The sequence below is a fragment of the Ambystoma mexicanum genome, chromosome 1q (genome assembly GCF_040938575.1).
Source record: "Ambystoma mexicanum isolate Mex_15411 chromosome 1q, UKY_AmexF1_1, whole genome shotgun sequence".
Classification (NCBI taxonomy): domain Eukaryota; kingdom Metazoa; phylum Chordata; class Amphibia; order Caudata; family Ambystomatidae; genus Ambystoma; species Ambystoma mexicanum.
The window spans coordinates 1525456923-1525479202 of record NC_090922.1 but is presented as its reverse complement, the minus strand read 5'-3'; the positions used below and the strand labels follow the sequence as shown (position 1 = coordinate 1525479202).

Genomic DNA, 22280 nt, shown 5'->3' with positions numbered 1-22280 from the left:
GTCGTGGGAAACAGCGTTTCTTGTGGCCATCACCTCCGCACGACAGGTGGGAGAGATCCAGGCCCTTTCCTGCAAGCCCCCGTACTTGACTTTTCACGACACGAGGGTAGTGCTCGGGACGCACCCCTCCTTCATGCCCAAGGTGCCGTCGGACTTCCACCTCAACGAATCCTTGGTGTTGCCTGTTTTCTTGATATGATATGATATGATAAGGTATTTGTAACGCGCCTATACACAAGTGTTTCAAGGCGCGACGAGGCAGGGAGGGAGGGAAACAAGGGGAAGACGGACAAGCGATCCTACTAGGCCAGGTGTCATTCAGATCGCAAGTGCAGAGGTAAGGGGAAAAAGGAGAAAGTGCAGGGGGAGGAGGTGGGGGGAAAAGTGCAGTACAAGGTAAGTGGCGTAATGAAATAATAATGATAAATAATAAATAAAAAGGGCCAGCTGGTGGCAAGTGCGAGGTAAGTGCAGAGCAAGTGCTGGGCAGGGGGCTGTAGGGATACAGTGACAGTCCCACAGTGCAGGGGGAGCCAGGGGGGCAGTGCAAGTGGAGAGTGGCTGGGCCCTGGACCGAGGTCGCTGAGAGTGGCCCAGATGCAGGTTAAGTGCAGAATTCAGTGGGGAGTTAAGCAGGTTTAGCAGGGGAGAGGGAGAGAGAAGGCAGAAGCGAAGAGGAAGGTTTTGAGGTGCTTCCGGAACCGGAGATGGTTCTCCTCGAGTTTCAGGGAGGCAGGCAGGCTGTTCCAGAGGGAGGCCCCTGCTGCGGAGAGAGATCTACCCCCAGCGCGTTGCTTCGAGAAGCGGCTGACCATGAGGGAGTTGGAGACGGATGAGCGAAGGGCTCGTGAAGGAAGATATTTAGGAAGAGAGAGTTGAAGGTATTTAGGCCCCAAGCCCCAGAAGGCCTTGTGGACAATGCAGAGGGTTTTGAACTTAATCCTCGCAGCCACTGGGAGCCAGTGAAGAGATTTCAGTCCTGGAGAGATACGGTCCCTGGGCTTGAGGCCAAGGACAAGTCTCGCAGTTCTGTTCTGGATAAGTTGCAGAGGGCGGAGAGTGGAGGCAGGGAGATTAAGATAGAGGCTGTTACAGTAGTCCAGCCTTGAGAGAACCAGGGCTCGGGAGACAGTGAGCTTCTGGGGGAAGGAGAGGAAGGGAAGAATACCTCTGAGGAGGTGCAGCTGGTAGTGTGATTTCTTAGAGACATCAGATATATGAGGAGAGAAGGAGAGTGTGGAGTCGAAGATGACCCCGAGGTTTTTAGCCTTGCATGTAGGGGCAGGAAGGGGGCCAAGGGAGGCCGGCCAGAGAGCTGCAGGGAAGGAGGGAGTGGGTGCGCCGATGAGTAGAATCTCAGTCTTACTGGCGTTAAGGCAGAGGTCATTGGCGGCACACCATTCCTGGATAGCAGACAGACAGTCAGAGATGAGGGAAGGAGAGGGGGAGGCCGAGGGTAGCCTGAAAATGAGCTGGGTATCGTCCGCATAGCACTGGAAGTGGGGGCAGAGGGCGGCGATGCGGTGGGCAAGGAGTGCCAGATACTGGTTGAAAAGCCAGGGAGAGAGGTTGGATCCCTGGGGGACACCACAGGTGGAGAAAAAGATGTCGGAGAGGAAGGAGCCCATTTGGACCTGGGAGGGTCGACCAGAGAGGAAAGAGGTCAGCCATGCCAGAGCCTGACCAGTGATACCCAGGTTATCACGGAGACGGTTGAGCAGGATGGCATGGTTGACAGTGTCAAAGGCAGAGGAGAGATCGAGCAGAATGAGAACACAGGGAGTGTTGGAATCGAGGTTCAGGAGCAGGTCCTCACGGATGTTCAGGAGAGCAGTTTCCGTGCTTCTGGCCGCTCTGAAGCCGGATTGATGGTCATGAAGATTACCCACAGATTCAGCATGGAGGTTAAGCTGGGAGATGGCCAGTTTCTCCAGGAGCTTGCCCAGGAAGGGAGTAATGGAGATTGGGCGATAGTTGGCCGGGCAGGAGGGGTCGGAAGAGGGTTTCTTGAGGAGGGGGTGCACAAGGGAGTGCTTGAGGGGGGATGGGAAGACTCCAGAGGCGAATGAGTGGTTGCAAAAGTCAGCCAGGGCAGGAGCCAGGGAGACGATGTGGTCCTTGATGGTTTTGGAGGAACAGGGGTGAACCTGTTTAGACGAGGCTTTCATAGATCGGACTTGTCTGGAAACCTCGTCAGCAGAAAAAGGTGGAAATGAAGAGAAGGAGGGCGGAGGGGCGGCTGCAAGAGAGCAAGAGGAAGAGCCAGGAAGAGAGGGAGGGAGGAGAGGGGAGGAGAGTGAGGACAGGATGTCCTGAGTTTTTGAGATGAAGTGCGAGGCCAGTGCAGTGCAGAGGGCCTGTGAGGGGACAGGAGAGGTAGAGACTGCAGCAGGGTTGGCCAGCTCCTTGCAGATTTTAAAGAGTTCGGCCGAGTTGTTTGATGCCTCAGAGATGCGGGCTTGGATAAGGGCTCTCTTCTTAGTGAGAACGGAGAGCCGGTATTGCCTTTGGAGCAGGCGGCAGGCCAGTTTGTCAGAGGATGAACATGAAGCACGCCATTTCCTCTCTGCCACCCTGCACTTGCGTTTTAGGGTGACGAGATCCGAGTCGTACCAAGAATTACATTTGGCTTTGGGCTTCAGGCGGATTCTCATGACGGGGGCAAGGATGTCGAGAGTATCAGATATAGAGGAATAGAGCATGGAGAGGGCTGTGTCGGGGTGGGAGTCAGCCGAGGGGGGAGGAGGGGGCGAGAAGGTGGCAGCGAAAGCCTCAGCTGACACACGCTTCATGGGTCGGATGACCGAGAAGGTGGGTGGCAGTGAAGAGGGTGGCTTTGCCTGTGGGGTAGGGAGGGAGAGGTGGGAGGATAGAAGAAAGTGATCACTCCAGGAGAGAGGAGTGGAGAGAGGGAGGGAGAGGGGAAGGTCAGAAGAGATCAGAGCATCAAGAGTGTGCCCTGCAGAGTGAGTAGGACCAGAAGGGAGAATAGAGAGTGAGAGAGAGTTGCAGAGTTCGCGAAAGAGACCAGTGGGGGGACAGGAGGCATCAAGGTGGATGTTGAAGTCGCCGAGAAAGAGGAGTTGGGTGGTTGAGGACAGGAGTGATGAGGAGAGATCAGCCCACTCAGAGAGGAAGGAGGAAATTTGACCAGGTGGCCGATAGATAGTAGCCACGGTAAGGGAATGGCTAGGAGAGAGAGAAAGTCGGCAGACAAGACATTCAAAAGAGGAGTAGGTCTGCGTAGGAGTGACAGTGGCAGGAATCCACTCAGGGAAGATAAGGGCAACACCACCCCCTGAACGGTTGGGCCTGGGCACGGAGAGGATCTTGTAGCCGTCAGGTAGGAGTGTGTCGAAGCTGGTGGCAGAGCTGGCAGTGAACCAAGTCTCAGTGAGACCGAGGATGTCGAGGTCCAGTTCCTCAAGAAGGCGACAGATATCAGAGGAGTGCTTGATGGCAGAGCGAGAGTTTAGAGTGGCAATGTGGAGAAGGTTGCCACCCTTGAAAAACTTCCGGGGAGGGGTACAGATCAGAGGTACACCCTGCGGAGGTGTTAGAGAAGGAGTTGAAGAGGGAGCAAGGGAGGGGGCAGGGAGGGAGGGGGGAGGCAAGGTAGCTGAGGATAGAGGAGGGGGGACAGCGGGAGCGGAGAGGAAGTTGATGAGGCATGGGAAGCGTCTATCAAAGAGGTGAAGGTTGGCCTGAGGGCCTTGGACCAAGACGGTCCCGTTAGCATAGACATTAATGATGGCTTTAGAGGAGTGGAAAGGGGCCAAGAGGACATCCCAACGGGTGCCACCATTAATGGGAGAGGTGGAGAAAGGAGAGAGCACAGCGACCATGTGAAGGGTCCATAGGTCAGGTGAAGGCACGAAGAAGAGAATGTCAGTGAGAGTTTCCTTGGAGCAGGCGCTCGTGTAGGTGTCAGCGATAGGGAGGCCTGGGTTGGAGACCAGGATGTCCTTTTTAAACTTTTTCCTACCGGATTTAGTGAGGAGAGCAGGATAGTCAATGGAGAAGCAGTTAGAGTAGATAGGCGAGATGGAGAGCACCATGGAATAGGAGGGGAGGCGAACGACACGAGTATGCAGACAGGAAGTGAGTGGAGGGCACTAGTTTAACACAGTGAAGAGCAAACAGTAATCCGCAGGGGGTCAGGGCCACCTAAGTTTGAGATTCCTGCGAGAGGAGAGAAACACCCTAGTTTAACACAGTGAAGAGCAAACAGTAATGCGTAGGGGGTCAGGGCCACCTAAGTTTGAGATTCCTGCGAGAGGAGAGAAACACTCTAGTTTACCGGAAAATTAGAATAGGGGGGCGAGGCATTGTGCGGGTGAGGTGAGGTGGGGTGGGCTGGAGAACAGGTGGAACTTGCGCCTGGCGTCCCCTGCGGACACCTGCAGACACACAGGGAGCCGCACTGTAGGAGTCGCCCTTGGCCTGGGGCCCTTAGCCGCAGGGGCTGCCGGGCAGAGGGCTGCCCAGGAAGGGGGGGAGGTTATAGGCAGAGGGAGAGGAGGGGAAGGGGTGTGGGCGGGCAGGGAGGCGGGGAGGGAGGGGAAAGACCAGGAAGTGGGAGGGGGGGAGCAGGAGCAGGCCACACACGCGCTGGGAGCGCGAGAAAAATAAAACAACGTTACTTTTTCTTTACACAATATTAAATGCACAAACTCACGGAGGCCCAGGCAGGGCTTTCAAGGCCTGCTAATCCCCTAAGGCCACCGGCGACCGCTCTCCACGCTCAGCTGGAGAAAGAAGCGAGCGTGGGGAACGGCCGTCGAGTAGGCCAGAGGGGAGGCAGGACACAGCCAATCAGAGGGGGGGGTGGGCGGGCAGGGAGGCGGGGAGGGAGGGGAAAGACCAGGAAGTGGGAGGGGGGGAGCAGGAGCAGGCCACACACGCGCTGGGAGCGCGAGAAAAATAAAACAACGTTACTTTTTCTTTACACAATATTAAATGCACAAACTCACGGAGGCCCAGGCAGGGCTTTCAAGGCCTGCTAATCCCCTAAGGCCATCGGCGACCGCTCTCCACGCTCAGCTGGAGAAAGAAGCGTCGCCTTTGTCGCCGGCTGAAAGGACTTTGCACTCGCTGGATGTGGCTAGAGCGCTGAAGTTCTACGTGGACCGCACAAAGTTTTCGGAAGACGTCGCAACTTTTTGTGAACTTTGGACCTGTCAATCAGGGGAAGGCTCTCTCAAAGGCTTCCATTTCCAGATGGCTCTCCGGCTGTATCATGTACTGTCATCGGTTGGCAAACAGACCGCTGCCCGGCCGTCCGAGAGCCCATTCCACCAGAGCGATCGCAGCTACCACGGCGTTCCTATCTGGTGTGCCCCTGCTGGACATCTGCAGGGCTGCTACGTGGAGGTCGACGCACACCTTCACGAATCTACTGCGTCGACCGGGATTCCAGGGAGGAGTCCAGGGTCGGCCAAGCAGTGCTGCACAACCTGTTCGCCTAAGGTGAGCCTGGTGAGAAGGTAAGAGATGCTTAATGTTGAGTTGTTGTATTGCTTAATGTTGAGCCTGTTGCCTCCTCCCGTGGTTGTGCATGTGTGTACTGCTATGTATTTTATTCATGAGCATGTGAATCCATGCCAGACCCCATGCTGGAGAAGGAACAAGTTACTTACCTGTAACTGTTGTTCTCCAGCATGGGTCTGGCATGGATTCACATGCGAACCCTCCCGCCTACCCCTCTGCGGCTCTTCACTTGGTCATGCTGCCACTTCACGTGCTACCAAATCTGAAGATGGCTGCCAGAGGCGGGGCTTAGGGAGATGGCAGTCATTGGCTGTGGTCAGTATGACGCAGCGATCAGTGATTGGTTACTACTACGAAAGACAGATCAGAAACTGATACTGATTTTTCTTTATCGAGGATTCCCAGCCTGACAGGGAATATTCATGAGCATGTGAATCCATGCCAGACCCATGCTGGAGAACAGTTACAGGTAAGTAACTTGTTCCTTATAGACCCTATGCCAACGCTCGTGGGAACTTTTAGTGTTTGGATAGGCTTTCACACAATGGTGAAATCAGACAGGATATTGGTTATGCTACAGTCCCCATTAATAACATTGCTGAATAAAGATGGGAGTAGCCTATCGGATGTCATTTTAACTTAATCCAAATGAGGTGCATTCCAGAGAATGCAATCTGGCCACTATTGATCAATGTCCCCATTTAAGTCGTAGGAATGGGTTATCCTATTAAGTGTTTTAGAAGTAGACCCAAGGCCATATGGTCGCGTTCCTCATGTGTCTGGAGAGCCATGTCCTACATAAACGTCAATCCTGCCGGGTTGGCTAAAACATTGTTGATTTACCACTCACACAGAGGCTTTATTTCATTTGTTAAATGCCCAAAACATCAGTTTGATGGCGTCCCCTGTACAATATCCATTTAGTTTGATAAAACCATAAGCATTTACCGTATTCGTCCAAACCTTATCCTGTCGCTTTATTGCAGGCACTGCAGCATGAGCGAACTTACTTTTGAATGATAACATTTATTTGGATTTGTAGAGCGCGCTACAGCCCTTGGGCGTCAAGGCGCTAGTACAGGCAATTTGTAAGCGTGATTCAGGGTTACATTAACCGCTGCCCAACATGAATGCTTAGTTACACATACAGTTTGAGTAATAAGAGTTCTGATGTTTAATCTGCTTAGAATCTCATGCTGTGCATAGTCCGACATCCAGTGGTCACTGCGGAGTATTAGTCGAAGGGGTCGTCGACAAGGCGTGTCTGTAACACTATCCCTATAGTGACGTGCAGTGTACCCACAATCCCTCCCGCGTCGAGGCCCGTACCTGTTTTTTTCCGCCCAGATAGTGGTCGCCTATACCCGGAGCTCCTCGAGACATTGCAAAAAACTTTGGTCGGCCTTAACTTATATTATTACTTCCTCCTTCGGCGTCGTAGCTGCAAAGCTGTTCGCCGATCAAGGTCTTCGACGGAGGTTGTTCGCCAAACACGTGGCCTGGCCTCGACGGCTAAATACAGTAGGGAGAGTGGGGTCGTGCGACATTTATTGTTTCTCTTTGAGAATGACTTTCCCTTTCCCCTCCCTTTCCTTTGGGGTTGTCACATGTAATCTGTTCCTCGGCTATGGAGAGGACACCCTTTAGGTTTTGCCCGCGTTGCAATGTCAAATTTACCTGGAAAGACCAGCATAAACAGTGTAACCGTTGCTTGCCCCTCGACCACAAAGAAGACGGCTGTGTGGCCTGTCGGCTCCTTAAGCCGAAGACTTTAAAAGACCTTAGGGTCAAGAGGTGGGCAGCCTACGCCATGTCTAGGTCTGATTCACCCGCCGCAAGTGACGAGGAATGTGACAACCCGACTTCCGTTTTGGAAGTCGTAGATCTCTCTAAGGAGCGTTCACGCTCCTCATCTGTCCCTGGTCCCAACAAGCTTGGCTAACGCCCTGCTCATGGGGATGAACACCCCAGCGACAAGGACGCACACAGAAAACACTCCCATAAACACACAACCCACGGCTCTTCCTCGTCTAAGACAAAGAGCATTAGCGCCAACGGAGACGCAGGTCCAACCGGCGGCCTCCTCAGACCGTAAGAGTCTGAAGCCCCCCCTCGCAACCGCGACTAGCGACCTGGGCTACCCCAGATGAGGGCGCAATCACTAAACCGCCAGAACGCGCACCGGCAGAGAGCGCCAGTCGGCGTAGAGCAAGCGATGCCTGTAACGTCGACGCCAGATGTACCCTTGACAGACAGTTTAGTTGTCGAGAGCCTGGCGCAGATTATTTCCACCGATGGCCAGAGACGGACGGCGAAAGAGACGTTGGTTACCGCTCATAAAGCGCGGGACATGCTGAAAAGGCACGAGGAAGGCAGGAACCGCCCGCTCCGTCAAGAGGGACTCCCAGCCTACCAGAAGGCGAGGTTTATGGAGACTCAGAACCTTCCAACACCCAAGAGATCAAGAGGGACCTCAGGAGGATCCCAGGGCCAAGTACCCCAGGCTGTTTGATTCCCCACCCAAGAGGATGTAGATTTATGACCTCACTGAGAGCACCCCCACTTTCAGGAGGATGACGAATTCTTAAGCAATGACGGGGAACAAAACCTAGAGGAAGGTTTTGAAGACAACACGGATATGGGTGATGGGGGTGGGGAGGGGTTCTTCGGAGAAGACCCAGAAGAAGGCGCCTCACAGCCCTGGCAGTCCACCATCAGCGTTTTGACCCTGAAGCCATAAACCTGTCCCCACCCAAAGACTCGCGTATTAGGAATACATCACCTATAGACGATCAACCTACCTTTAATGCACTCCTACGCAAGGCAGCAGCGCATTTCGAGACCGGGGAAACTTCTCCTGACCTCGACTTTGTAGAAAAGATCATTAAGGAGAAACCCCCTGTCAGCCAAACCATTCCCCTCCTCGCCTCAGTAAAGAGACAAATTATTCCGTCACTATCCACTCCCGTGTTGATTAGAGGGGTCAACCCGAGGATAGAAAAATGTAGTCCTTCTCCATCGGACCAGTTATACATCAGGGGCCACTCTGTACCAGATGCCTTAGTGGTGACAAATACCAGGAAGAGAGCAGGGGTCCCGCTGTCAACTAGCGAGGCACCACTAGATAATGAGGGTAAAAAAATGGTATGCCCTAGGAAAGAGGATTACAGCCTCAGCTGCCTTTTCCGCAAGAATTGCCAACAACTCTTTGCTGGCAAGTTACGCAGATGCACAATGGAGCAAACTACGTAAGGACATTGAGGAGGAACCGGAACCCCTATGTACTCGCCTTCTAGCCACGGTGACTGAAGGGACCTTAGTCAACCAAAGCATCATTAAAAATACTCTGGATGCTGCAGAGACGGCTGGGCGTTCCCTAGTCCAAGGAATCCTACTCAAAAGCCATGTATGGCTACGTAATTCAGGCTTTAAACCTGAAACACAAGCATCTCTTAACAAACCTATAGAAGATGCAAACCTCTTTGGTAAGGCGGTGGATGAGGCACTAGAGACCGCAAAGAAGGAATTTGACACAATCGAGACACTAGACCAAATTTCAAGGCCTCCCAACAAACGTGGTTATGGTAACAAACGTTTTTTTCAAGGCCAATGCCAGCAGCAACAGCAATACTCTGCAGGTAACTGGTCCTCTAACCAAGGCACCAGTGGACAATATAACCAAAGAGGACAACGTTGTGGCAAGGGAAGAGGTCGGGGTCCCACCCCTAGAGGTTCCCAAGCCACCAACACCAATTGACTCAAAGATTCGGGTCCCCTCCCATGCTTCGCCGGTCGGGAGCCAGTTAACATCCTTTCTTCCAGCATGGGAGGGTATAACATCAGACCGCTGGGGTACTATCAACCATAGCCCGCGGCTACTGCATAGAATTCAACAGTTCCCCTACGTAAAGACCCCCCAAGGGGACGACGCATGTCGCCAGAACACCTCGCCATCCTTCAAGAAGTGGACCAACTACTAGAAAAAGGAGCTATAGAGGTCGTGCCTCTATCCCAGGTAACGGAAGGGATTTACTCATTGTACTTCCTTGTACCCAAAAAGGACTTAACCATGCGCCCTGTACTAGATTTGCGCCCAGCGAACAAATTTGTCAAACCTCAAAAGTTTTGTATGGTGACTATACAAGAGGTAATCCCCCTGCTTTCACACGGAGATTACATGAAAACACGACATGAAAGATGCATAATTTCATATTTTAATGTTGCCAGCGCACAGGAAATGCCTCAGGTTCATGATGGAGGGCAAACACTACTAGAGTGCTACCCTTCGGCATAGCATCGGCGCCAAGTGTATTCACGAAGGTAGTGGCAGCGGCCCACCTGCGCAGGTTGTCCATCCCAGTATATCCTTACCTCGACGATTGGCTCATAACGGGATTCTTACGAAACATGCTTCTCAAATACCCAAAAGACTGTAGACCTTTTGTTTCATCTGGGCTTCTCCATCAACGAGAAGTCCAGCTTAGACCCCAGCCAGATCAAACCATTCCTAGGGGCTCTAATTCGAACAAAGGACGGCCTCGTCTTCCCCTCCAACGAGAGGGTCCAAAACATGCGGTTTCAAATCCCTCAATGTGTCCAGTCGAGAGGACGGTACGCAAAGCAATGCGCTTACTAGGAATGTTGGCGTTTATTTGGTACCTCACGCGCGCCTGCGCCCAATGCAAGAGTGGCTCAACAGCCAGTGTTGTCAGGCCAGCGGACAATGGGACGATCTAGTGGTGGTCTCGCAGGCCTTGGTTCTCTCGCTACGCTGGTGGTCGAAGGAAAACCTGGTAATGGGAAACCATTCGCCACCCCGCAGTGGAAGCCACTCTAACCACAGATGCATCCCTCACAGGATGTGGGGGGGGCTCACCTATCCCATCAGACTGCTCACGGAGTCTGGACTCCGAGCGTAACATCCAAGCACATACTTACTGGAGCTACTAGATGTATTCAAGGCACTGAAAGCCTTCCAGGCACACCTGCAAGGGAAGACCGTGATGGTCCTCACGGACAGCACCACAGCCATGTACTACCTCAACAAGCAGGGGGGGGCACTCACTCTCCAAGCTGTCTCAGAACATCTGGAAGTGGGCTAAACACAGCGTTCCTAATGTCACAACATGTACCGGGGAACTCAATCTGCTAGCAGACGAACTCAGCAGAGACTTCTCTCTGCCATTGGAGTACGAATGGCGGTTACACGAAGACATCGTCTTCGATGTCTTCACACAATGGGGATTCCCAGAAATAGATCTGTTCAACTCTGGAGAACTCACAATGCCAAGATTACGCCTCCAGGTACCCCCAGAACCAATCCAAGTGGAACGGTCTATCGATACCATGGTCAGGGAAATTTGTTTACGCTCCCCCCCCCCCCCCCGACTCCCCTTCTCAACAAGGTAGTGCACAAGATGCACCAGGAACACGTTACCATGATACTAGTGGCCCCTATGTGCGCCCGGCAGCCATGGTTCGCTCACTTGATGGTGATGTCTATCTCCCCCAGTGAAACTTCCCTGCCTGCACAACATGCTGTCACAGGACAAGGGCGGCAGGACACTGCATCCATGCCATCAGACCATGAACTTAGCAGCCTGGCTCCTGAGATCATAGAATTTGGACATTTACAACTCCCGCAGAGATGCATGGACATTCTCGGAGGCTAGAAAGCCTAACACTTGTCACTGTTATTCTAGCAAATGGAAAAGATTTGTCATCTGGTGTAGGGGAAGGAGCATCAACCCAGTTGACTGCTCTCCCACACGAATTGTTCTGTACCTGACCCACCTACTAGACTCGGCTTGGTGTTTAACTCTAGTCCATTTAGCAGCACTTTCCGCATACACCACTTCCCAACTTAGTGTCATGGTGGAAAGTCCGTTATTCACTCCTTCTTGGAAGGAGTGAAGAGGATCCACCCTCCCATAGCTAACGCCGCTCCCAGATGGGACCTAAATGTGGTACTAACCAGGCTCATTGGGTCACCCTCTGAACCCATGCACAAAGCAACACTTAAAGACCTCACTCTTAAGACTGCTTTTCTAATAGCCATCACCTCCACTAGGAGAGTAAGTGAACTACAAGCGCTCTCTGTACTAGACCCCTTTGTAACAGTTCACAAGATAAGGTGGTTCTACGCACACATCCTAGGTTTGCACCAAAATGTATCTCAACGCCATGTCAACCAGTCAATAGAACTACCAATGTTCTTTCACAATCCTTCAAATTTAGGTGAGAAGAGCCTGCATACACGATGTTCGAAGAGCAGTGATGTTTTAAATGGAAAGAACTAGACCATTGAGAGAGACTAATCAGTACTTTGTCTCGGTGGCAGCAGGAAGAGGAGATGCAGTTTCGAAATCCACTATTTCTAGATGGATTGTACAATGCATCACTCTGTTTCTCTCTTGCTTAGAGAGAAGTACCCTTCAAGCCAAGAGCACACTCCACTCGAGGCACCAGGGCTTCCATAGCTTTCATTGCAAATGTCTCTTGAGTCCATTTGCAAAGCGGCAACCTGGAGTTCTGTTCACCTCGACGCCTGAGGGATTGTGGGTACACTGCACGTCACTATAGGGATAGTGTTACAGACACGCCTTGTCGACGTCTGCAATACTCTGCAGTGACCACTGGATGTCGAACTATGCACAGCATGTGAATCTAAGCAGATACAACCATCAGAAATGCTTTTACGGTAAGTAATGCATTGTCATGTGTACATGGAAGGTTTGAACATTAGATGCATTGAGTGAGGAGGTAGGTTTCAGCAGGTGATAACAATGAGTCACAACCAGGAGCTAATGTGAAAGGACAGGGTGCAGTGTGGAATCGTACAAATAACCTGGTTTTAATAGCTTTACGGAAGGCTATGTGAGAATACATCATCCTGAGGTGCGCAGGTAGAGTGTTCCAATGTGAGGTGGCAATAGCGGGGAAGCTGGTGCTGCCTGCGCCAAGTCTGCAGGTCTTCGGAATGGCAAGCCTATTTGCATAGGCCGGGGACGAGGTGTGCTTGGTTATTCTTTGGACCAGGTACAGGGGTGCCTGGTCATGTACGCATTTATGCTCGAGGGTTTTAAAGATGATTCTTTCTCTAATGCGCAGCCAATGCACCTCTTCTCACCGATGTGGTCTCTTTTAGAGATTTCGGTAGTGGCTCTGAGGGCATTATTTTTGAGCAGTTGGAGTTTGTGGGTAACTCTGGCAATATATAGCCAAAGAGGGCATTGCAATAGTCTAATCTGGATCCAATTATTGCCCTTGCAATGGTAAGGGAGTTTTGAGATGGGGAAGGGTCTGGCTCCGTTAAGCAGTTTGGAATAACATGCTGCAGAGGAGGCAATAGCATTCACCGGTCTATTCATAGTCAGGAACACCCAGGGTCTTGACTGTATGAGACACCTTGATGGGTATGTTATCAATGGTGAGGGCCTATACTGACAATCTAGTTTACTCAGGGAGGCTGGGGATCCAATTACCAAGAGTTCAGTTTTGTCACTGTTAAGGCATAACCAATTTTCTGCCATCCAAGATTGGATTGTTCAGTAAATGTAGTTGAGGGTGTCCATGTCATGCTTATCACATGTGAGAGGGATAAGCACCTGTCATCAGCATAATTGGTATATGCGATGACCAGGGAGTCCAGCATGTTAAACGGGTGCCTCGTGAAAAGGTTAGGCGCAGTGCAGGAGCCCTGTGGGACTCCGCATTTGATGTGACTAGGTGTAGCACAGGCTGAGTCGGAGGACTTTCATAGCCCTTTCCTGTAGAAACTAGGTCAGGCACACGCCCTGGGGGAGAAGTTAGCCGCAGTAGCAAGGTGATAGCAAAGAGTCTTATGAGCCACAAGGTCAAATGCGGCAGATAAATCGAGCAGGAGCCGCACAGGTTTGCCTGCATCTCTGAAATGATCCATTTGATTTTTTAGGTCTAGCATTAAAATCTCCCACTATTCTAACTGGAAGGTTACTCATTGTTATCTAATATTTTTCTAACTGTGTCCATTCCATTTAGAGGCAGCAAAATGGGAGGGTGGGATGGGTTCATAATTGTTGATCTATACCCGAGAGGATAACTCTGCGGCAACGTGCACTCCTTGGAGACAAGACTACACGAAGCAACACATGTTCGATCTCCGGGATCACTCATCGAAACCTCTGGGTATTAAGCGCGTTATAATAAATATGCAACAAAGAGACATATTCCTGTAACAGCACCTTGATGCCCCCGGGCAGTGTCAGCGCTTCAATACCAGTTTGTATGTGAACTACTTAACCACCTGAACCATGGAAGATGACCCAATCATTTCACTAAGATCCCAAGGCTGGTGTACTGAAATTAATATTCCTCCAATGGGGCCTATAATAGCCAATATCTGCAAGGTGTTGCATCAAGATGGCACTGTTCCGTCAGCCAGGTTTCTTGTAATGCGGCAAAGGGTGAAACGGAGGAAGGCCCTAGAGGTCCAATTGGAGGAGAGGCAGGGGGGCAGGGAAAAGGACGGCTGCTGCTCCTACTAGAAAGGCAATGACGGCGTATAGGCTGGCAGTGGGGCGTGCTAGGAACAAAAAAGCAGGGGTGGGGGGGGGTTGGGCCTGCTCTTCGGGCAATCATTCTGTGCAAAAGCCAACAAGGCTGGTGCACTGTTGGCATGCCTACTGCGGGGAGCAAGGGACAAAAATACAATGGCAATAAAATATGAAATGGGTACCCATCGGACTCGCATACAGGAGCGTCTGGTTAGGTATGACTCCTATACTAATCTCAAAATCCACCAAGCCAGCAGAGCACTGCAGGGGTGGCATGGAGCCAACTACCCACCCATACTAAAGTCGATGAAGGCGTTCAAAAAGTGGCAAAACCTAAGGGTATCGTGGATGGTGGCAGTAAAGATGGATACGCTCCCCCGACTCCTATTTCGGGCGATCCTGTTGGACATACCTCCCAACGTCCTTGGGGAGCTGGGGAAAGCAGCAAGAGAATTAAGAGGCCACAAATCAGCTGTCACTTTTTAATGGCAACAAGTAGGAAGGGAGGTGGCTCTCCCCAATTTTCAACAAAACAATTGCAGGTGGTAAGGGAGTGGTTCTCTGGGGGCTGAGGGGGATGTGTTGGGTTAAAATGGACAGGGCAGTAGCACATGATCTGAGGGAGGTACTATGGCTGCTGAAACCTAGGCCAAACACCAGTGCCATAACTAACTGCTAGCGGACACCTGGGATAAACTGGTGAAGAAACTGACTCCTCCCCTCACCATGCACGCCAATCTTTAATAATGGGGGACTTCTCTCTGGGAATGGAGGAAGGGGCCTTTAACAAATGGCGGGAGGGGGTTGTAGGCTGATCCAGGATTTGTTTCAGGACCAGAAGGGTTGACCATTTGCAGGGTGCATATAGGAATTTGCGGTAGAGGGGGAGAGGCATAGGTATTTTCAATTGAGGTGCACAGGGTGATGAATGGGGAGATTAGGGCAGCAGCTACCCAACCGTTTACTAAACTGCTTCCAACACCGGATGGTTAAAAATGCCTGATTTATAATCTTTAAAGATTATTGGATGTTGCTATCTCTCGTCTCAAACTAGACTTCCTATCCATATTGGAAACCTGGCTCAATGATGCCACTGGCCCAACTCTGTCCCTGACCACTATTCCATCTGCAGAGGGGATGGACTCCATTCTAAAGGAGGTGGAGTGGCAATCGCCAGATCCTCCCTGGATATGGGAGAGGTGCATGCAAGAGGTGCTGTACACTCCCCACTCCTCCTGTGAAATTGTCTCTAACAGCCACCCTCAACATCTACCTCATCTACCAACCTTCTGTGCCCATTCACGACAGATCTCACAGCTCGTATCGTTCAACTCCACCCCCAAAGCTCACTGTTTCTCCTTGGACTTCAACCTAGGTCTAAATGACCCCCCAGGACACCAATGCGCTATGGGTTTACTCACAGGATTCAGGCCTCACTCATGTTAAAGGTCGCACAATTGATTGGCTGGCAGACATCAACTGCACCGCCACCATCACTTCAAACTCCCCTGGACAGACCACCTTATCACCTTCAATATCAACACTGTGCAGCATTAACCACCTTACCTACAGAGCCCCAGAAGCTCCCTCTAGAAACAAACATCACAGCTAATCACCTGCTCCATCTATTACAACCTGGTTTGGCTTCTTCCACGGACCCCACCATTATGACCAGAATCTACTATCCTATCTGCCATAAACAAAAATAGTTCTGCTTGAGACACGCAAAACTAAACCAGCCTGCCTCAACTCCTGGTTCACCCCGAGCTAAAAGATCTAAGAATAACCAAAAGAAAAGCAAAAGCACTGGAAAACTCCCACGCCTACCAACAAAACCCTCTTTGATACAGCCTCCAGTGACTTTAAACAAAAGGTACTGCTCACTAAAGCGGGATTCTACAATGACAGAATTGCTAAAGCTAACTCCAGCACCAAGGAACTATTCCTAATCCTCAGAACTAGAAATGCCTATCCCGCCCCCTGATAGCTGCAACAAAGACGTATACTGGTGCAGGAACATTCAAACTGCTCAGTCGCCTCCAATCCACGATTGAAGCGAAAAAAAAACAGCCTAGATAAGCTTCCCAAACACCAATTTTCCCCAAGGAGCTTCCCCTATTTGAATTCTGAGGTCTCCATCCCAGAAGTACTGAATCATCCTCTGCCTTAAACCCTCCAACCCTCCAAATGCCAAAGTGACCCTTGTCCACCCTCAGTCATCAAAGAATGAGCATCCCAACATGGATTTCATCACCAGTCTGATTAATGCCTCCTTAACGTCCCATCTGACCGAAAAATAGTGTGGGTTCTACCCCTTTAAAAAAAAAAGCCTCCTGGACCCGGACACTCCCACCAACTACAGCCCTATTACAACAGTACATGAAATTTCAAATTCTTCATTGCGTAGCATATCTGCAGATCCAGAATTACCTGGAAGCTAAAAATACCCTAGGGCTATGTAAATCAGGTTTCTGTCCAAGACACAGGATAAACTGCACTATTGGATTTAAAAACCAAAGACTACCTCGGACAATGGGAAGCTAGCTGTGCTTCTGCGCCTAGACCTCTACGCTGCTTTCGATCTGGTGGATCACAATATTCTTTGAATGCCTATCATCGACATAAAACTTCTCCCCGAACGCCACACTCTGGATAAGTCTTTCCTTAGCGACAGAACCATGAAGGTCTTCTCCCCTAATGCCGAGGCACCCCACCACAGTTGCTCCCACTAGTCACCTACTCTTCTCAGGCGACCATGCCACTGACACAACCACCCTCCACAGCATCTTCAGAGCAAGCCAAGACTGGATGGCCCAACATGGTCTTTGCTTGAACGATAAGACCGAGCTGCTCATCCGCTCCAACACAACCGCTAAACTCCATCACCTTCAAGTCATTCAATATAGATGGACATACAATCGATCAAAGTTGCGAATGAGGTAAAAACGCTCGGCTTCCATCTAGACTCCTCCCTCAACAAATGCCACAACAGCACAGACATGCAAACTCATCAGAGCATGTAGCAAATTCCTTTCCACTTAGTTGCCTCACTCTTGCTACTGCCCTGGTCCTTGCGTGCCTATACTACTGCAACGCTCGAGACAGAATATCGGGAAACTACTGGTCCTACAAAACAATGCACTTAGGGCTGCGCTCAACCTCTCCACATCTACAAACATCTCAGCCACTAAGCAACGGCAACAAGGGAATGCATCATGTTCAAGTCACTCACCCTCGCTTGTATCTCCGGAAGGCACCTGCCTACTTATCAAGCAGCTTCACGCTGACCCTATGCTCCAGACCCAGCCGAGCAACTTATAGCACCACCTTGCCAAACCTAGGTTCAAGCTCCAAAAGGCCGGTGCTAGCAGCTTCCCCATGTTTGCCAGAAAACTTTGGCACTCATTTCCTCTACCACTCGGACTTTCCAAGACTTTCTGGATCTTCAGGAAACAACTTAAAACGCACCTTCGCCAAGGTTTAAGCAACCAAGACACCCTTAACGGTTACTGTGTGAAAATGCTACTCACTGTGTAAGCGCCCAGATGCCTCCAGGCTAGGTGCGCTATATAAGTGCTAACCTAATTAAATGCTTCCCCTCGAGCTCAGTGGCCATATATGGGATGGGGGGGGCGGCAGGCCTGAAATCGGAGGGCAGCCAGGTAACCGGTGCGGTTTCAGATTCAGCCAGGAGATCAGCAGGGGAGAGGTGGAGAGAAGGAGAAAGCGGAAGCAAAGAGGAAGGTCTTGTGGTGCTTCCAGAACCAGAGATGGTTCTCAAGCTTCAGGGAGGCTATTGAGGCCCCATGACGGTCTTGTGGACAATGCAGAGGGTTTTGAACTTGATCCCCGCCGCCACTGGGAGCAGTGCAGAGATTTCAGTACTGGAGAGATACAAACCCTGGGCTTGAGGCCAAGGATAAGTCTTGCAGTCCTGTTTTGAATGAGTTTCAGAGAGTAGAGGCAGACAGATTTAGAAAGGCTGTTGCGGTAGTCCAGCCTAGAGAGAACCAGAGCTCTGGAGACGGTGAGCTTCTGGAGGAAGGAGAGGAAAGGAAGAATACCTGAGGCGGTGCAGTTGGTAGTGTGACTTCTTCAGATGTGAGGAGAGAAGGAAATTGTGCAGTCAAAGATAACCCTGAGGTTTTTAGCCTCACAGGTGGGAGCAAGAAGAGGCTGGCCAGAGTGACAGTAAAGGAGGGTGCAGGTGTGCCGATGAGAAGAATCTTGGGCTTACTGGCATTAAGGCAGAGATCATTGACGGCACAGCACTCCTGGATGGCGGACCGACCGATCAGAAGGGAGCTTTAAAATGAGTTGTCATCCGCATAGCACTGAAAGTTGGGGCAGAGGAGCAATGCAATGGGCAAGAAGTGCCATGTATTGGTTGAATAGCCAAGGAGAGAGGTTGGACCCCTTTGGAACACCACAGGTAGAGAGGACCGGTCTAGAAACCTTGTCTGAGGAGAATTGGGGGGGGGGGGGTAGCTGCAGAAGGGCTAGAGGAAGAGCAGGGGGAGAGGGAGAGGACAGGATGTCCTGAGTGTTAGCGATTTAAATGAGAAGCCAGGGCTGTGCAGAGGGCCTGGGAGGGGACAGGAGAGGTAGACTGCAGCAGGATTGGCCAGCTCCTTGCAGATTTTAAAGAGTTTGGCCGAGTTGATGGATGCTGCAGGGACGCAGCTTGTATTTGGGCTCTCTTCTTGGTGTGGATGCAGAGCCGGTATTGCCTTTGGAGCAGGCGGCAGGCCAGTTCGTCAGAGGATGTCCCAGAAGCACTCAATTTCCCCTCAGCCAACTTGCGTTTAAGGGTGACTAGGTCTGAGTTGTACCAAGAGGTGCACTTGGATACAGGATTAAAGCGGATCCTCATGACGGGCAAGAGTGGAGCATGGAAAGGGCTGTGTCCGGGTGTCAGTGAAGGGATGAGGAGGTGGGGGTGGTGGGGAGGAGTGGGAGAGTGGCGTCAAAAGCCCCAACTAACACGCTTCATGGGTCGGAAAACCGAATAGGTAGGTGGCAGTGCTGGAGTTGGCTTGGCCCGAGGAGTAGAGGGTGAGCTGGGAGGAAAGGAGAAAGTGATCACTCCAGGAGAGGAGAGTAGTGCGAGGGATCGAAGGGATGGTCTGAAGAGATCAGAACATCTAGAATCTGCCCTGCAGAGTGTCGGGCCAGAGGGGATAATAGTCGCAGAGGTGTATGTTGAGGTCTCCGATAAGGAGTTGAGTGGTTGAGACCAGGAAGGAAGAGGGGTCTGCCCACTCGGAGGATGCTGATCTGACCAGGTGGCTGATTAGATGGTAGCCCCAGTAAGGGAATGGCCAAGGGAGGGAGAGCCTGCAGACGAGGCATTCGAAAGAGTAGGCCTGTGTAGGAATGAGAGGCAGTAATACTTTGGGAAGATCGGGACTACACCACCTCTGGAGCGGTTGGATCTGGGCACGGAGAAGATCTTGTAGCCATCAGTGAGGAGCGTGTCAAAGCTTGTGACCATCATAGTCCTCTCAAAGCTAATGAGCTTTGCCTTCGAGCCTCTACACAGAGCCTCCCTGATGGCTCTCTACTGGAATAAAGCATTCATTGTTGCCATTACTTCAGACAGGTTGGGTAGGTGAGCTGCAAACCTCCTTTACTTGAGTTTTCACCATTTTAAAGTGGTCCTTTGCACGACCCTTCATGCTTAAGTTTCCTTATTTGCACCTGCATGAACCCTTGATTTTACCATTCGTCGTTGGATCTCCATATCTGGAAGATTGATCCCTAAACTCTAGATGTCACCCCAGCCCTTAAGTTCTATGTGGCTCGTACAAAGGTGTTCTAAAAGTCATCACTTCGGAGCCTGTCTGCATGCATTTCCTGCTACCATCTGGCCAACCGACCCCTTCCAGGAAGACCAAGGAACACTCAACGAGACCATTTCTTCTACTATGGCATTCCTTGCCCAGTGGTCCCCTGCAGGATATCTGCAGGGCAGCCTCATGGAGGTCTATCCATACCTTCACAAGGTTGTACTGTGGGTAGAATTCCAGGGAGCAGTCAGCCCTGCAGTGCTTCACAACCTGTTGGCGTGAGATGAGGTGAGATTGGTTGCTTCGTGCCTCTTCCTGTTTTTGGTTATTTGTCCTGTATAATACTCAAAATCATGTGAATCCATGAAAGATCCAATGCTGGAGAATTGCATACCTGTAACTCCTGTTCTCGGCGTTGGTATAACCCACAGTTGGTGTACAGGGCTCCAATTCTGTGGCCTGAACTAACCAAAATATTTGGTAACAAATGGATGAGCAGCCAGGCTTAGTCTAGGCGGGAGAAGTGCTGTAGGAATGTACAAAGACCTCATGGCACACCTGTTTTTTTTAAAAATACTTAAAACAGTAGCCTTATAAAAATATTCTTTTAAACACAAAGGCATCTGGGTACAGTTACAGCTAAGTAAACTTATTCACATATACAGTAAAACTTAAGCATTACTCAGTTCAATAGTGAACTTAGATGATATACAGGTAAGTATTTTCCCTCCTACTCCGTGGATCTTCTTGGTTTAATCTGCCACATTACATGCGCTGCCAAATTTCAGTCATTGCCAGCAGGGGGCGAGTGAAGCACACCAGTCGAATTGGCTGTCGGTAGTATGACCCAAAATGTTGAATAGAGCACTAAGTGGCAAGCAGTTTAAAAAGAAATATAAAGGTAAATTGCTTTTGTTACTGAGGATTCCAAGCCTGACTGGTAATGTTCAAAAGCATGTGAATACATGAAGGATACAATGCTGGAGAATTACAGGTAAGGAAGCTACTTTCTACACTCCAAACCCTGAGATACTGCTGGGCTCTCGTCAATGCCTGCACTAAAGTGACACCATGTTCTTTGCACATCACCCATACAAGTGTTGCCACTAGTTCTGCTTCAGTTGTCTTGTTTCTGTTTTCTAGGCTGTGTCTTGGTGTCCATGGCAGTCCAATGTGTTGGCGACTGGTGGGGGAACCAGTGATCGGCATATCCGAATATGGAACGTGTCTTCAGGCATGTGTCTGTCTTCTGTGGATACCCAGTCCCAGGTGAGGTTTATGACTGAAAGCACATGGCATGCAGAGAAGGTTGACTCTGTTTTGGGTGCATGAATGACGTTCTGCAGGTCTACAGAAGTAGGTTGCAAATGGATTGTGTCAACCCATGTATTCCTAATCTTATGATGATGTATCTTTCCAGCTTTGCTGCTTCGGAAAACAGAGGGTGCTGTATGCAATGTTGTGTCCTTCAAGGGCCTCCGTCGGCCACTGACTTAATCGGCATAAATGGCGCATGCAGTGCCCGTTGGCTTCAGTTTTCCGAGCTTATGCTTGGAGTAATTATGGCGCGCTTCAGTGAGATTTTCGTGAGAAAATGTCTTCAACTCCGACGCCCAAGTCGGGTTTCAAGAAATGCCATGTCATCGGGTCAGAAAAGTCAATTGGGGATCGTCACTGCATATGTGTGATGTCTGGGCTCCTGGTACTGTACCGACGACTGTGGGTCCTGTCTGGCCATGACGGATAAAGCGCTCGGAGCGTAGAGGTGAACTGGCGTTGGGAGGTTAGCATCAGTCATCTTCAAAGTAGGCGAGAATGGCCAGTCAGCCGAGACTCTTCCTGGCGCAAAAAGTGAGGTCCCAATCAAGGAGTTGATTGTGGCACTTGTCGTCTTACTCTATGGTGAAGGAGACTTATGGTGTCTTTTCTTAGTAATTCCTCCAGAGGTGATGTCCTACAGGGACTCATTTCATAGTGAAATGTTGCTACTTTTTTTTTCGAGAATGTGGCCTTGCCTCAACCCCCCCAATCATCCCCCATCAATTGGTGGAGAGAGATATCCAAGCTGCCTTGGCTCTGTGGTTGAGGAATTGGTGGGGCTTGCCTATGGTGTAAAGCCCACCTGTGGTAAGACCCACAGTTGGTGTACAGGGCTCCAATTCTGTGGCCTGAACTAACCAAAATATTTGGTAACAAATGGATGAGCAGCCAGGCTTAGTCTAGGCGGGAGAAGTGCTGTAGGAATGTACAAAGACCTCATGGCACACCTGTTTTTTTTAAAAATACTTAAAACAGTAGCCTTATAAAAATATTCTTTTAAACACAAAGGCATCTGGGTACAGTTACAGCTAAGTAAACTTATTCACATATACAGTAAAACTTAAGCATTACTCAGTTCAATAGTGAACTTAGATGATATACAGGTAAGTATTCAAGATGCTTACAAGAATTGATTTGCTAAACTTGA

The 22280-nt window shown here is 50.5% G+C and overlaps 1 protein-coding gene across 3 annotated transcripts in view; it reads left to right on the top strand.

Moving 5' to 3' along the window:
* The window catches only part of CDC20 (cell division cycle 20), a 200844-nt gene that overhangs the window by 109968 nt on the left and 68596 nt on the right, over window positions 1-22280 (top strand). For all 3 annotated transcript variants that reach the window (XM_069642439.1, XM_069642441.1, XM_069642440.1), the window contains exon 9: window positions 20957-21082. In XM_069642439.1, coding sequence (XP_069498540.1) covers window positions 20957-21082 — 126 coding nt within the window. The remainder of the gene's footprint in view (window positions 1-20956; window positions 21083-22280) is intronic.